General features: G+C 41.8%; 2 protein-coding genes across 6 annotated transcripts in view; one reads left to right on the forward strand and one right to left on the reverse strand.

Moving 5' to 3' along the window:
• Phkb (phosphorylase kinase regulatory subunit beta) overlaps positions 1-14,833 on the reverse strand; it is a 182,629-nt gene extending 167,796 nt beyond the window's left edge. For 2 of the 5 annotated variants that reach the window (XM_057754194.1, XM_057754195.1), the window contains exon 1: positions 14,719-14,820. In XM_057754194.1, the coding sequence (XP_057610177.1) occupies positions 14,719-14,794 (76 nt within the window). In that variant the 5' untranslated portion in view covers positions 14,795-14,820. Of the gene's footprint in view, positions 1-12,744; positions 12,851-14,718 lie in introns of all 5 variants that reach the window. The other 3 variants (XM_057754196.1, XM_057754198.1, XM_057754197.1) reach the window with 3 other exon arrangements.
• Positions 14,834-14,890: 57 nt separating this feature from the next.
• Itfg1 (integrin alpha FG-GAP repeat containing 1) overlaps positions 14,891-16,045 on the forward strand; it is a 110,644-nt gene continuing 109,489 nt past the window's right edge. The window contains exon 1 of the mRNA XM_057754200.1: positions 14,891-15,284. Coding sequence (XP_057610183.1) covers positions 15,080-15,284 — 205 coding nt within the window. The 5' untranslated portion in view covers positions 14,891-15,079. The remainder of the gene's footprint in view (positions 15,285-16,045) is intronic.

The following is a 16,045-nucleotide window of genomic DNA, read 5'->3' on the forward strand; positions in this document are numbered from 1 at the left end:
AAGAAAGAAGGCTGAGCAAGCAGGCCCCCTCCACTGCTTCTACATCAGCGCCTGCCTCCAGGATCATGGCCTGTTCGAGTTCCTGTCCTGACTTCCTTCAACAATGAACAGCAATGTGGAAGTGTGAGCCTAATAATCCCTCTCCTCCCCAGCTAGCTCTTTGGTCACAGTGTTTCATCTCAGCAACAGAAACCCTACCTACGACAATCTCTGTCAATACTTACCAGACTACCAAAAATTATATTTAGGTAGGATTTAAAAAATTCAAAGATAGATACATTTTAAAGAACTCTAAGAAAGCATGAATGTTGCAGGGTTAAGAGAAATGTGAGTCCACAGGGCATGCATTCTTAGTCACCAAGCCTCACGATACACAGCAGATTTTCTCTACATCCTGAGCTTTCTTACAGTGGTTCTCCAGATGTAGCCTAACAAAATCTATAGCCCCTACCTGGCTCAAGTCCAACCAGTGCTACTTAGCACTCTTAGACTTATCTAGCAACAGGACTGTTCACATTCTGTTTCTTTAAGAAGGAAGTAAATGGAGCTGGACAGATGGCTCACCATAAAAGGCTAGGCTCACAATCAAAATGACTAGAAGAAATTAAACAATAAAATCACCTGGTATAGAAAGACAGGCAAAGGCTTGAGATATGGCAAAATTTCTATCCTTAAAATATACCAATAAACACATCAAACATTTGAAATCACCAATTGCATTAAATTTAGAGATGCAATCTCTTGTCCTTACTTTTAAAAAATGTATTATTGCCGGGCGGTGGTGGCGCACGCCTTTAATCCCAGCACTCGGGAGGCAGAGGCAGGCGGATCTCTGTGAGTTCGAGACCAGCCTGGTCTACAAGAGCTAGTTCCAGGACAGGCTCCAAAACCACAGAGAAACCCTGTCTCGAAAACCCCCCCCCAAAAAAAATGTATTATTATGTATGTATGCATGTGTGTAGACACAAGTGTCACAAAAGACAGCTCTCCAGAGTCGGTTCTCTCCTGACTACAACTCTGACATAGTCCCAGGGATAGAATTCAGGTCTCTAAGCTTGTGCAGCAAGCAGCTATACCCACAGAACTACTTTGGAGACTCCTTAACAGTTGAAGTGTCAAAACTGCCATTCAGTTATTCAGACGAAAATTCATGATCAAGACAGTCACACAACACAGGAAAAAATAAGACTAGATTCATTCTAAGCCAGAGGCTATTAAAACTTCAGATGTGAACCAGCACTCAGGAGGCAGAGACAGTCGGATCTCTGTGAGTTCAAGGTCTACATAGTGAGTTACAAAACAGGTTCCAAAGCTATAGAGAAACCTATCTCATAAAATTAAAAAAAAAAAAAACAGATGTGAATTGTGAAAAATAATAAATTGGCCTAAAAGCTGAAACCCTAATCTAAAAACACTGTAGCAGTAAATTGAAAACAGAAAGCTAAGTTCATGATTTTTGATGGGCTTACGAGCTGCAACTAAACCCTTAGTGTTCTCTGAGACATCAGTGCTTTCAGTTTTAAATGCCTGGTTTATGTGTACAGTAAGCAGAAGAAAAAGAACAAACAGCAGGTAGAAACAGTAAAGATCAGAAAATCCTCAAATCAGGACTTTATAATATCCAGACATAATTGGTGTAACTCAATTGGCTAGCTTAGTTACTATTCTACTGTTGGGAAGAGAGATCAGAACCAAGCCAACTACTGTAAAAAGACATTTAGTTGGGGGTTGGTTTACAGTTTCAGAGACTTAACCCATTATGACCATGGCAGGAAGCATGGTGCTACACAGGCAGACATGGTACTAGAGAGAAGCTGAGAACTCTTCATCCTGATCCACAGGTAGCAAAGAAAGCTCAGGTCTGACATGAACTTTTGAAACCTCAAAGTCCACCCCTAATGACAGACTTCCTAATCCTTCTAATCCTTTCCAACAGTGCCAATGCCTAGTGAATAAGCATTCAAATATATGAGTTATTCTTATTCAAACTGCCACAGAGAAAAAAGTAGCATCCTCAAATCAGGGTCTTAACAAGCATGCAGCAGAAGTCAACTGGGGAGGTTGAGGCAGTCAGCCAGAGTTCCCCACAGAACTTTTTCTCAATGGGTTAGCTTCTACTTCTCTTTTCCATCACAGGCATTTTTATTCTGTGAGATAAAAACAACTGTAACTTCTTGGAAACAGTCTACATTTTGCTATTTTCAATAACACAGTAATTTTCATCTTGAGCTGTTATTAAGTTCTTCTCTTTCCCTGCTAAGGAACCAGAAGTCAGCCTGTCCCCTGGAGAAGGGGTCTTGGAGGACACTTGGAGACAAACATGCTTACATCTGAAATGGGGAAGGAGAAGGGTAACACTATATGCTGAGCCAGCTTCTTAATAAACGTAAATAGACCATGAAATTTACCAACACTATTTAGAACTAACCAACATGATATTCTAACTGCCAGAAGACTATTATCAAAATACATATAAAATTCTTCAATGATTCAATGAAGAAAACAGGAAGAAACAGAGTAAGAAAGGTAACCATTTGGAGAGACTATGTTTTTAATAGATACCAAGAAGCTAAAAAATGTATGATAAAGGTCAGCTACCTATTATACTCTCTTCTCTCAGCTTGAGCTATAATTCTTGATATATAATCCAAATAATAGTATGGATGTTCTTTGCAAAATTCATTCCTGACCTAACACTTGAATTGTTAAAGGCTAAAAGAGGGGACTAGGAAGAAGTTATCAATGATAGAGGAAAAAAGCTTTTACTAAATTAAAAACCAATTGTGTTTATTTTTGAAAGATTAAAATTTGGATTATAATATATCAAACTGGGGTGAGTTTCAATCATGCACTTAGAAAGGTACTGGGATTTTCAGAAGTGATGAAGTTTAGTTGCCACAGTGATTCATCTGAAAATGCCATCAGAAAGACAACCACCTACTTGAAGTCCCCACTTGCACCCAACAGCCTGCGTTGAGTGCTGGGCCTGGGATATTGTAGAAGTACTCAATCTCCAAAGCCTGCCAAGCTGGTCACACACTCTATTGTGGCCTTGAGAAGCGTCCAGACCACTCATAGTAGGGCAATACTACACACCTCTGCAGAGTAGACTACTAAGGCTCCATCCTAGCTAGTAGGGCAATCCTACATACCTCTGCAGTGTAGACTACTAAGGCTCCATCCTAGCTAGTAGGGCAAGCCTATACACCTCTGCAGTGTAGACTACTAAGGCTCCATCCTAGCTAGTAGGGCAAGCCTACACACCTCTGCAGAGTAGACTACTAAGGCTCCATCCTAGCTAGTAGGGCAAGCCTACACACCTCTGCAGTGTAGACTACTAAGGCAGACATCTAGGGGCACTGCCAACTTTGATTACAGCTGTAGAATCTACATATATACTGACTAGGATCTGAACCTAGTTTGCTGATACCTAATACCCTACCTAAGGCATTTCAAAGAAATTCTTCTACTGCAAAGCCACTTGTAAGATTGTAAATTTGCAAGGAGGCCCTGAGAGGCCATGACAAAAGCCTGTGAAGGTGAAGCCAAAGTTGCCATGGAGACCTGTTTGTGGGAGAAGTATCACTCCAGGCCCTGGTATCCATATACCCAAAGAGTCTGGAATGTTTGGGTTCAGGCTTCACCCCAGTCCCTGGCATCCATATATCCAGAGTCTGGAATGTTCTGGTGGAAATTCCATCCCAAGCCCTCTCCCCTGGGAGTAGACTCAGGATAGACTCCACCCCTGAGAAAGACCCCAAACAATGATCCCTCCCCAGAGATGCTCAAGATCACTCTCACACGCTATTTAAATTGTACCTCGGAGTACAAACAAGTGGTTTTCAGGTCTTCCTTCCCTGATCATCTCTGAGGGGCTGGAAAGTCATCTGGGAGCACTGGTATCCATTAAACCTGGGCTTTTTCTAATTTGGTTTGATTTGATCTGATTCGGACTTACATTGGTGGAGAGGCCTATCAGGGTGCAGAAACTTTTCAGACCCTGAGATGTCAAAGATGCCAGAAAGACAGGAAAAAAGTGGGTACATGAGAAGGAACCTCTCATCCTGGGGGTCTGGTTGAAAACTCTCACCAGCAGCAAAACAGGAACTGATCCAGCATAATTGGAAACTGCATGAGCCTTTCACCTTTCTAGTCAGCAAAGGGATTCTCTAGTAACCTCACTATGGAATCTATTTACAGGAAAGGAAAGGACATGTAATAAATCCTCTGAATAGGCTTAGTGGCTCCACGCTTTACCTTAACATCATAATTCTGTCTGCACTGGATAGTTTGTAGTCACTTGATGTAGAGTCACCCAGGAAGAGAAGCTTCAGTTTACCCTGATTCTCACTGGCCAGTCTGTCAAGTATTTTCTAGATTAATGATTGGTGTAAGAGGCCCAGCCCACAGTAGACAGTGACACCTCTTGGCAGGTGGTCCTGGGTTGTATAAGAAAACAGAATGAGGAAGCCATTTCTGCAAGACCTCTGCTTCAGTTCCTTCTCTGAATGCTCTCAGTGACATATAAGAAGAAATAAACCCTTTGCTCCCCAAGTTGCTTTCAATCCTTATGACAGCAATAGAAAGCAAATCGAGATGCCATCTAAGACATCTTTAGAGCCATCTTATCATTGAACTCATCAATAGAGAGAAAGGGAAAAATGTTTCTCAGAAACTTTATGACACGTAACTTGAGAACCACCAAAATGGTATATGTGGCTAAATGCCAAGGTAATTAATTTCAGCTCTCCCTTCAGAAGTCCACCCTTACATCTGGATATGCCCTACTCTCTGATTTTCTCATGATTAACCTCCTACCCACACTTCAGTATGTCTTCCTCTCTGTAACACCCCCTCAAAAGCCCTACCTACAGCTGAGTTGTGATTGTAATGGTCTGTCCTGTCTCTTTAAGAGAGAAGCCACGCCCACTCCCTCCCCTTCCCTGCCTCTGTCTGCTGAGGCAAGCTGATCTCCAGCTTCCAGCCTGAGTTCCCTCCTTTTCCGGCTCTCCTCCCGAAGAGGCAGCTTCCATCTCTCCCTTCTCTCTCTCTTTCTCTCTCTGTCTCTCTGCTCTTTTCCCCTTCTTCCCTTCACCTCCATAATCCACTAAATAAATATCCAACCTTACTCTGCATGGTGTGCATATCCATGTCTCTGTCTCTTGCCTGCAGGGTGGCTCCCTGCCTGGGACCAGCTGGGACTAACCAGAGACTTAAGGCATGGTGGTCTCGTGGCATGTCCATCTGTTTATCTCTCCTTGTGGCCTGCTGCAGACACTTGGGGGAATTGCATCAATCCCTGCCTGGGACTGGCTACCCACGGCCACCACTGGGGGGTCTGCAGCATTTTTACTTAATCCATTGCAGTGATTCTTTGGGACTCCCCCTTGAGGAGCCCTACCTATGGCTGAGTTGTATTCCTTGGGACTCCCCCTTGAGGAGCCCTACCTATGGCAGAGTTGTATTCCTTGGAACTCCCCCTTGAGGAAGCCTACCTATGGCTGAGTTGTATTCCTTGGAACTCCCCCTTGAGGAGCCCTACCTATGGCTGAGTTGTATTCCTAGGGACTCCACATTGAGGAGTGCATCCCTACATTTAGATGTGCCTTCCTTCTGCCTCTGCCCCAGCCTCCCACCATTCCATTCCCAGAAGCCCAAGACCATGGCTTTTCTCCTTACCTCCAGGCATAAAGTCTATATTAAACTGCCTTTAGTAAAATCTCCAGCTATAGCTTTAAATTCCAAGGGCTGAAATCCTGTCCTATAAGTGCCAAGAGTTTTAGTTTAGTCTGACTTGACCAAAGTCCCTAAAAGACTAGGGAAACTCCTACGTTTCTGAGGGTGACAGCATGGAACTATGTTTCTGTCCCCAAGCCATGGGATATCCCCTGAGAAAAACTGCCAGAACGGAGAGGAACGAGCCCAGGAGAGGGGTTGTGTGTGTTAGATACAACAGGAAGGGCGGAGCTGCCAGAGCCCCTCGGAGTCCAGATGATCCCAACACAAAGGATAGATGCGAGACAGAATTTGGTATTATCCCTCCCTAGGGCATGCCTCAAACAGGTTATTAATGTAAACATGCAATAAAGAAGTCTCTTGCAAGGACAATGTCCATGGAAATATAATAATGTAAAGCACCCAATTTCTAACATAAATGCAAGTTCTAAATGAGTAAATTACAGATGCAAATTAGCTGAGATAGTATTTTAACAAATAAATGTCTACACACTTCTTTATAGCCTTGTAAATTTTGGGGAAATGAATCTCATCAAAATGCAAACATTCAAAGCATTAGTCAAGGAATTAGTCTATAAAATGGATAATACTGGAGTCTGGTATCATTCTATTTTGTTTCTTGATGCATTTGATTTAATAAGTTTCTGTTCTGTATCTGCAAAGACTTTGTTAATGTTAAAACAAAATTCTACTTTCTTTTTTTTTTTTTTGGTTTTTCGAGACAGGGTTTCTCTGTGGTTTTGGAGCCTGTCCTGGAACTAGCTCTTGTAGACCAGGCTGGTCTCGAACTCACAGAGATCCGCCTGCCTCTGCCTCCCAAGTGCTGGGATTAAAGGCGTGCGCCACCACGCCCGGCAAAATTCTACTTTCTTTAGCATTCTATTTACCCTGAAGTAATTAGTAAATTTAGTAGTTACAAAATTTCACTCTTTAGTAAGAAAGTCAAAATAAACAACAGTGCCTGTTGCTGAAAAATTCACATCAACAAAAATACAATCAACTAAGTCAGTGAGATGGTAGACAAGGGCACTTGTGTAAGCCTGTCAGTCTGAGCTCAGTCCAAGAAACCCATGAAAGATGAAAGGAAAAAGCAGACTCCACCTAGTTGTAGGCTGACCTGCACAGGAATACTAGGGCAAGTACAACGCCACTTCCAACACACCACACATACAGACACGCCCTGCGCTGGGGAGGGTGGTGCAGCAGAGAGTGCACACCGCTCTTGGAGATGTCCCAAGTTTCACTCCTAATATCACATCCAAGGACTCATAACCACAGTTACTCCAGCTCTAGGGCAATAGGACATCTCTGGCCAGCAAGGACACCTGTGCTTACATGCACATACTCACACAGACAGACGGACATGTTGACAGGCAGACACACACACACAAATTGAAACTAATAAAAAAATAAATCTATAAAAAAATAGGTAAGTGAAAAACAAAGGCAGTCCTTCCCTTCCTACCAAATGTTATCCCTCCCTGAGCGGGGAGCCTGCTCCAACCAAACAGAGCCTATGACCTCTCCCTACCCCTGGGGGACTGTTCTAACAGAAGTACCTCACTTGAGAACGGGCCCAGCACAGATCAGATAAGATAGTCGCTATAACTGGGACCCTCTTCCTGTTCCAGGAGCCGGCTCCACTTAAAGCACCTAATGTGGCCCTACCTGGTGAAGAACTAGGCTGGCAGCCCTTTACCCTGTCATCCGTGACCCCTCGGCTGTACCACAGTTCCCTGTTACCCAACCACGACATAAGACATGACCTAAGTGTGGATTTGCAAAGCATTCCCTCCACTCCAACTTCCTCTTCCACCCCTAGGGCCTCTTCAGCTGATCCTCCATGAGCAGCCCAGCCAGGATCCAGCAAGTCCAGCCTTCCTACCCTCCTCCAGGCTCTCATCTCGAGGTCTTACTCAGTGGGCTAAATACAAACAGCAAAAGACACACGCACGCACGCACACACACACACACAAAACCAACAATGTTACTCCAGATGCATGACTCATCAGAAAAACACAAAAAACCAAGATAGTATGCCCCTCACAAAAAGCACCAATATCATAGTAAGTGGTCCCCATGGAGGACAACTTAGATGAAGTCCAACATACAGAATTTAAAACTACAAACAGTTTAAAGAGGACACTAACATCTGAAAAAATTAAGACAGAACAGGAGAAAACTGAAGTTCAAGAAAATAGAAACAGGTAAATGAAATAAGGAAGACAATTAAGGATATGAAAAATGAATTCAATAGATAAGAGAATTACTGGGAAAAGAAACAAAGTAAAATAAAAATTTTCAATTAGTTAAATAAAAAGTTCATTAGAAAGCATTACTGACAGAATGAACCAAGACAGAACACAAGGATTAGAAGATAAGGTAGAGGAATTCATTCTATTCATTCACAGAAAATGGTCAAAATTATTATACCCAAGAATGGAACATCTTTGGGATACTATAAAAAGACCAAATCTACAAATCTGGGCATAAAAGGAAAAAAATTGGAAGGCAAAGGCATAGAAAATACTTTCAATAAAATCATAAAAGAAAATTTCCTAACTCTAGAAAAAGGGATGCCTTCCAAACCAAGAGGCCCACAGAGCAAAAATAGGTACGAACAAAAAAGAGATTCCCCATGGCATATCATATTAAGACACTAAGATAACGAAGAAAAGATCTGGAAGCTGCAGGGTACATGGGCCATGTCACATGAAAAATCAGGCCCATTAGAGGGACAACAAATTACTTGTTAGAAAGTCTTGCCGGCTGTGGTGGCGCACGCCAGTAGGATTTGCTGAAGGAGGCAGAGGCAGGAGGATTACGAGTTCGAGGCCAGACTGGGCTACACATTTACCAAAGCCACAGAGAAACCCTGTCTCAAAAAACCAAAAAAAAAAAAGAAAGAAAGTCTTAAAGTCTTAAATCCAGAGGGCTGAGAAAGATATATTCCAACTTCTGAAAGACTACAACTACCAACCTAGAATATTATACTCAGCAAGGCTCTGTTATAAGTGATGTTGCAATAAAAACTTTCCATGATCAAAGCAAAACTAAAAGAACTTATGACCACTAAGCCAGCTCTACCGAGGAAACTAGAAAGTGTCACATAAAAGAAAGATAACCATACAAGAAACCACAAGGACAAAAAAACAGTGTTAGAGCAGGCAGAAGGACTAGAGAAAAATATCAATATGACTAAAACAACATCTTTGAAAAACAACTAAATATTAATGGCCTCAATTCTTCCCTAAAAGAAAAAAAAACACAGATTAACAGACTGTATAAAAAACAAGACCCATCTTTTCATAGATCCAAGAAATGTGTCTTTCCTTCAATGATAGAGAACTATCTTAGACTAAAATGACAGGAAAAAGGTTTTCCAAGCAAATGAATATTAGGATGCAAAGTAAACTTAAAAAATATAAGAAAAGTGAAGGGACATCCTTATAACATGCTTACGATGATTTAAGTCAACAATCAAAAGCTAGGGAACACGTAAAAGTATACAAACACAGAGGTATTAAGCAACACACTATTGAGTGATAAATTGGTCCCTGATTAAATCAGGCAAGAAAATTTAAAAATACATTTTTAAAATGAAATAAGCTTGGAAGCATGATATTCTAAAAACTATGCAGCACATTAAGTACAGATCTACACAGAAAGTTTGTAGCCTGAAATGCCAAATATGAGAATGCTCAAATAAATAACTTAATGATGTACTCTAAGGCCTTGGGGAAAAGAATAAGAAAAGGCCAAACCCAAAAGCAGTAGCTGGAAAAAATAATTAAGATCAGAGCAGAAATGAATGAAAGAATAGACAGACTCAATGAAAGGAGCTAAATGTGGTGGTGCAAGCCTTTAATCCCAGCAGTTGAGGGGCAGAGGCAGGCAGCTCTGTGAATTCAAGGTGATATACATAGTGAGTTCCAGGCCAGCCAAGAAAACACAGTGAGACCCTGCCTAAGAGGGGAAAGAAAAAAAATGAAAAGAAAAGCTGATTCATTCAAAGGATAACAAGACTCACAAATTCTTTGTTTAACAGAAAGAAAGAAAATAATCCAATAAGAAAATTGGAGAAACAAAGGGAAACTTCACAACAAATGCCAATAAAATTAAAATAACCATAAGGAAATACCTTAAAATTTTGTATTCCTCTAAATCGAGAAGTCTAAAAGAAATGAAGGAATTTCTGTATGCATATGAATCAACAAAATAAAAACAAGATGAAATACTTTAAATCCATAGATAATTTAGATAATAATTTAGATCTATAACCAATGAGTTTGAAGCAATAAGCCATCTCCAAAGGCGGGAGCAAAACAGAATCTGATTAATTCACTGCAAAATTCAACCAGTCTTTAAAAGAACACCAATACTATTTAAACTATTCCACAAAATAGAAAAAACCTCCAAATTCTTTTTAAGACATCAGTATTTCTCTGGTATCAAAACAAAATATTGCAAATCAATCTCCCACATAAACAAAGATGCAAAAATTCTCAATAAAGCACTTGCAAACAGGATTAGTAAGATGGTTCAGCAGCTAAGTACACTGGTTGCTCTTCCAGATGATCTGGGTTCAATTTCCAGCATCCACATGATAGCTTATCGCCATCTGTAATTCCGTTTCCAAGGGATCCAACACCCTCTCTGACCTCTGACACAGAAAAGGCTTTCAAGAAAATCCAATGTTGTTTCATGGGAGATGATGTGAAAAGGTTAGAGATGGAGAGAGCATCGCCCAACAAAATAAGAGCCATACTACAAACTTACAGCAAACATCACAGTAAACAGAGAAAAATTCAAAACATCCCCACTAAAATGAGGAACAAGACAAGGATGTCTAGTATCTCTGCTTGTATTCAACACAGTGAATGAAGTCTTAACTAGAACAAGACAAGAGAAAGAAGAGGCAACCAAAGGCTTAAAATATTTTTTAAGCCGGGCGGTGGTGGCGCACGCCTTTAATCCCAGCACTTGGGAGGCAGAGGCAGGCGGATCTCTGTGAGTTCGAGAACAGCCTGGTCTTCAAGAGCTAGTTCCAGGACAGGAACCAAAACCATAGAGAAACCCTGTCTCGAAAAAAAAAAAAAAACCAAAAAAAAATATATATATATATTTTTTTAAAGTATCACTCATTGCCAACACTACAATCCTACAATCTTATACATGAAACCCAAATTCTAAGAAACAAAAGTCTTTAGAACTTGATACTCAGAAAAGTGAGAGTACAAAATTAACACGCAAAAATCATTAGCCTTCCTGTATATCAAAGACAAACATACCAAAAAAGAAACCAGTGAAACAATCTCACTTATAGTAGCCACCAAAAAGTAAACTGCATGGAAATAAACCTAAGCAGTGTAATGAAAAATAACTATAAAGAAAACTGTAAGACACCGAAGAAATAAATTGAGGAAGACACCAGAACACGGTAAGGGTTTCTATGCTTTATGGCCTGGAAGAATCAATATTATGAAAATTACCATCCTACCAAAGTTAACCTGCAAATTTAATGCAATCACAATCAAGAGTTCAAGGACAGTCTTCACAGACAATGAAAACAAAACCTTAAAATGTATAGGGAAACACAAAAGACTAAGGAGAGCTAAAGCAATACTGATATAAGAGGTATCCCCGTTCCTGAGTTCAGGTTATTACACAGAGTCACAGTAATGAAAACAAAATGGTATTGGCACAAATACAAATACATAAATCAGTGGAGTAGAATAGAAGAACCCACACAGAAGTTCCTACAGCTAAAGCGAACTGATTTTTTACTAAAAGCCAAAATCCTATGTTAGACAAAAGAAAGCATCTTCAGCAAATGATGGTTGGAAACCTGGACATCATCATACAGAAGAATGAAACTAGATCCCTATATCTCACCCTGTACAAAACTAAATTCTGAATCTACAAAAGACTTCAATATAAGAGCTGATACCCAAATCTGCTGGATGAGAAAACAACAGTATACTTCAACGTGTTTTCAGGTAAGGGTTTTCACACTAGCAAAGGCGATAACAAGGGTCAAACGGCTCTCATGAAATTAAACGCTTTTTGTGTAACAGAAGAAACAGTCAATTGAGTGAAGAGAATTGGTAACTAGAATATACAAGAAACTTAAAAAGCTAAACTCCAGTCAGGTGGTGGTGGTGCATGCCTTTAATCCCAGGACTCAGGAGGCAGAGGCAGTCAGATCTCTGAGTTCGAGACCAGCCTGGTCTACAACGCATGTTCCAAAACAGTCAGGGCTACACAGAAAAACTCTACCTCCAACAACCAAACAAACAAACAAAACAACCCCAAAACTTAACTCCAAGAAAACAGCCTAATTAAAACATAGGCTATGCATCCAAAATAAGAATAGAGCTCTCAAAATAAAAATTATAAAAATCTAAGAAACTAAAGTCATCAACATCCTTAAACATCAGGGGAATGCAGATTAAATAAAACTACCCTGAGATTTCATTTCACCCAAGTCAAAATGGCCATCATCAAGATCACAGATGACAAGAAAGAAAATGCTGCCATCAATGTTAATAAGAAGGACTATTATAAATTGCTAGTGGGGTGTAAACTAATGCAACTACTTTTAAAACAAGGCTGAAGGAGTCTCAAAAGCCTAAAAATAAACCTACCATCTGGGCATGTAACCAGAGGAATTTATCCCACATGACACAGACACTTGCACAACCATGTGCACTACAATACCTAGAAAGTGGGCAAAAATCGTTTACAGATCAATAGTGCAAGTCCAGCTGAGGTTCCCAGGCACTAAGACACTGCCTTCGGTCAAACAGCTTGAGATTACCAGGACAGGGCCTCCACCACAAGACACATTCAAAACACAATGGAAACATAAGCCCAACACTGAAATGGTGCTGAAAGTTCACCCAAGGGGAAATAAGAGAAATGAAAAATAGCATATCGTGACATCAATCTTCAGAAACAATGATATATAAAATTATCAGTTGACCCTTTCGGGGTCTGTACACTTACCAGACCTTAACAAAGCAGGTGAAGAGAAGGCTGCATCAGGTGAGTGGGCCATTTCAACTGGACTCTTATCATAAGCGTTGCGGGCTAAACTACACCAATGTTACCACTGTTTAGTGAAGGTTAGAAGCAATCAGCATTAGATTAATTGAAAGCAGTATGAGCAGTTATTAGCATGATGCAATGTGCAAAAGACAATCAAAAATCACTACATAATTTTAGTTCATCTTTAATGACTTGAGAATTTGATTTCCTTTATTTGGCAAATTAAGTTTGCTTACAGGAATAGACAGAAACATAATACCCACTTACTAAGAAACATTTTATGAGTAGCATCCTTTATTGAATAGTAAAGTTGTTATGATACTATGTAACAATGCTTAGAACGCCAAAGGGGAGTCTATCCCAGCAACATATTAATTCATCTTTCAAACAAGGTTGTTTGTATATTCTAATAGTTGTAAACAGAATCAAGTTCATTCTTTGTAACAAGCAGGGAGTAAAGAATGTGGTTCAAGAGCATTTATTGTCTATCTTTCCCAGAGTCTGAAAATCAGAAACTGCAAAGATTTGCCTCAGCTGCTGTTTTTTTTACTTCTATCTAAATTTTACTCTTATAAGATAAACATACAGGAACATTCGAAATTGATATTATCCAGATAACTACTGTGCACGGGGCTGGGTTTAAGAACAACATTGAACAATAGCAAATAAAACAAAATTTACTCTAATAAGAAAAGTAAGGTTTTCAAAGATTACTGCTGTGACATACATTTGAGTAAAACAAAGACTTGAAGAGAAAATTTAATCTATATGCTTATTAAAAAGAATAATGTTGCAAAAGTATGTGTTGGGGTCATTGTTCAACTCTCTGGAAGACTAGTTATTCTTTGCCCAGAACACAAAACCTGGCTAACACTTTTTATACTTCCACAGCCTCACTGTTAGTAACCAAGTCAATATTTTTATATGACATAAAAAAAAATTTAAGAAAAAGTAGGAAACAAATATTCTGTGACTGACAACTACTTTTGAGAAATTCTCTCAGCTTTTCATATGGCTGCTCCACTATAGCCCTAAGTAAATAAACACAAGGATTATCGGATGTAAAACAGAATGAAATTGGCACTTTCCACAATCTTTCCTCACTCTTTTACAAGAGAAAGGTCCTTCCTTGCTGGAAGATTTGTCAATCCACCACCTCTCGTGTTTAAGGACGCACTATTTGCTCAAGATTCTACCCAGTTTTAATAGGGGCAGTTTCAATCTTGGTTCGCTGAGGAGTTGTTAACCAGGAGTATAACTTTTAAAGCGTCGGTGACTTTGCAATTTGAACAAGTCAGTTCAGGACACTTGAACTGTTGGCATCTTCTGACCTCCGTGGTTGGGACCCACAACTGGAAACTAGGTGCTGGGATCTCTTGGCTAGGGAAGAGGCCAGTTTCATTATGGACCCTAACTGCATGCTATCTTACTCTGTGGCCCAGACCCTGTCTTCCTCAATTTCTGACACACAAATTGGCTGCGGCTCAAAATAACTGCAAAATGTGACGGGGGCATATGAAATAAGACACAAGTAGTCGCCAGCTCTTTAGGACCTCACCAAAATTGAAGGTCTACGTTTTCAGAGGAAGAGAGGTGGTAGGCACCTTCCTTTCCCAGAATTTGTCACTGCCATTCTTCTAGGGGCAACTTTGCTGGAGAAGTCAACTTGCCGCTAATTTTGGAGAGGAAATAACTTAGGGGGAGAAACGCCGAAGTTTTATAAATGTGGGGAGTGCGGGGCATGGGGAGTGGAGCACAGGTGGGCCCAAGATCAGGGCACAGCCAGGACCACCTACTGCTTTCTGGAAACAACTTGGGGACACAAGTTGATCCCCCACGATCGATCCCATCTGCCTCCCGCCAAGGAACTTGAGGAAGCGCACCACCCACTGTACCCAGCAGGGACAAGGTTGTTGTCACAGGCAGCCAAACCTGAGCGCTTGGCCCGGGCTCGTCGCTCCAAGACCTTCCAGCTTACTTCGTCCATGAGTCCCTCCGCCCCCGCCATCGCGCAGTGCCCACCGCCCGGGCTGCCAGTCAGCACCGCCCGCCCAGCCCCGCCCCCGCGCGCGACACTGTCGGGAGGCACGCCGGCCGGAAGTGAGCTCCCAGGCAGACGTCGCCCTAGCTCCTTGGCCTCTTGCTCGTCGGAGGGACAGCCCCAGGCGAGCGTGCGAGTGCAGAGCAAGGCAGCCCGTGAGCCCGCACGCTGAGTCTTTTCTCGGTCCGGAGGTCGCACGGTGCTTTGCGGCTGCCGTCAAGCGCGGCGGAGGCCGGCCGGGCCGAGGGCGCCATGGCGGCAGGCCTGCAGCCTAGCGCCGGGGCGTTGGTGGCGCCCCTGCTCTTGGGGCTCGCGCTGCTGAGCATTGGGCCTGCCCCGGCGTGGGCTCTGCACAATGTTACTGCCGAGCTCTTTGGGGCGGAGGCCTGGGGCACCCTGGCGGCCTTCGGGGACCTCAACTCCGACAAACAGACGGACCTCTTCGTGCTGCGGGAAAGTCAGTGCTTGCCGGCCCTCCCTCTGCCCCTCCCGGTGTACCCACGCCCCCTTCTTCCTGTTACCCTCCCTCTTGCATTTCCCAGCCTTGGGCCTCTCTCCTTTTATCTTCATCATCCTTGACAACTTTCCCTTTCCCCAGTTTTTTTTTTTTTTTTTATCAACCCCGTGTCCTGACCCAGTCACCGCACGTTTTGACCGTGAGCCCCCAAACCTTAGGAACACACCAATCGCCCTTCACCCAGGAGCCTGTAGCCTTCACCTGGTGCATATTCACCTGCCTGACAAAGTTCTTCCTGATTCCGAATCTTGGTTTTTGGCCTCTGAGTTTGTTTTCCCTTCTTTTGTCCAATGTTCCGCCTCCTTTGTTTGGAAAAGGTGGAACGGGACAGAGAAATGCACTCACTGCCTCTACCATTTGCTCAATTCATTTAGTCTTCCTTTAGTTAAGATCCACGTCTCTCTGAAGGCACTGTGCCTTCTTGAGGACCAAACCTACCACAGCGCACACAAGCATTTTTTGTTGTTAACTACTGATCTCATTCTCAAACTACAGACTTAGCCAACGTGAGCGGCCTGGTCTGTAGAGTACATCTGAACCTTCTTCACCCTAATTACTGCTGTAGTTTTCGACAGCTCATCACTGTAGTTTTGCATATCACTTTTAGCCAACTTTTCATTCTTGAAGCTTCAATAATTACGTTAAGCCTTAAAAAGGAAAAAAAAATAGAAGCTAACAAAGTGCGTTCATTGGAAGATGCT

The sequence above is a fragment of the Chionomys nivalis genome, chromosome 21 (assembly GCF_950005125.1).
Source record: "Chionomys nivalis chromosome 21, mChiNiv1.1, whole genome shotgun sequence".
Classification (NCBI taxonomy): domain Eukaryota; kingdom Metazoa; phylum Chordata; class Mammalia; order Rodentia; family Cricetidae; genus Chionomys; species Chionomys nivalis.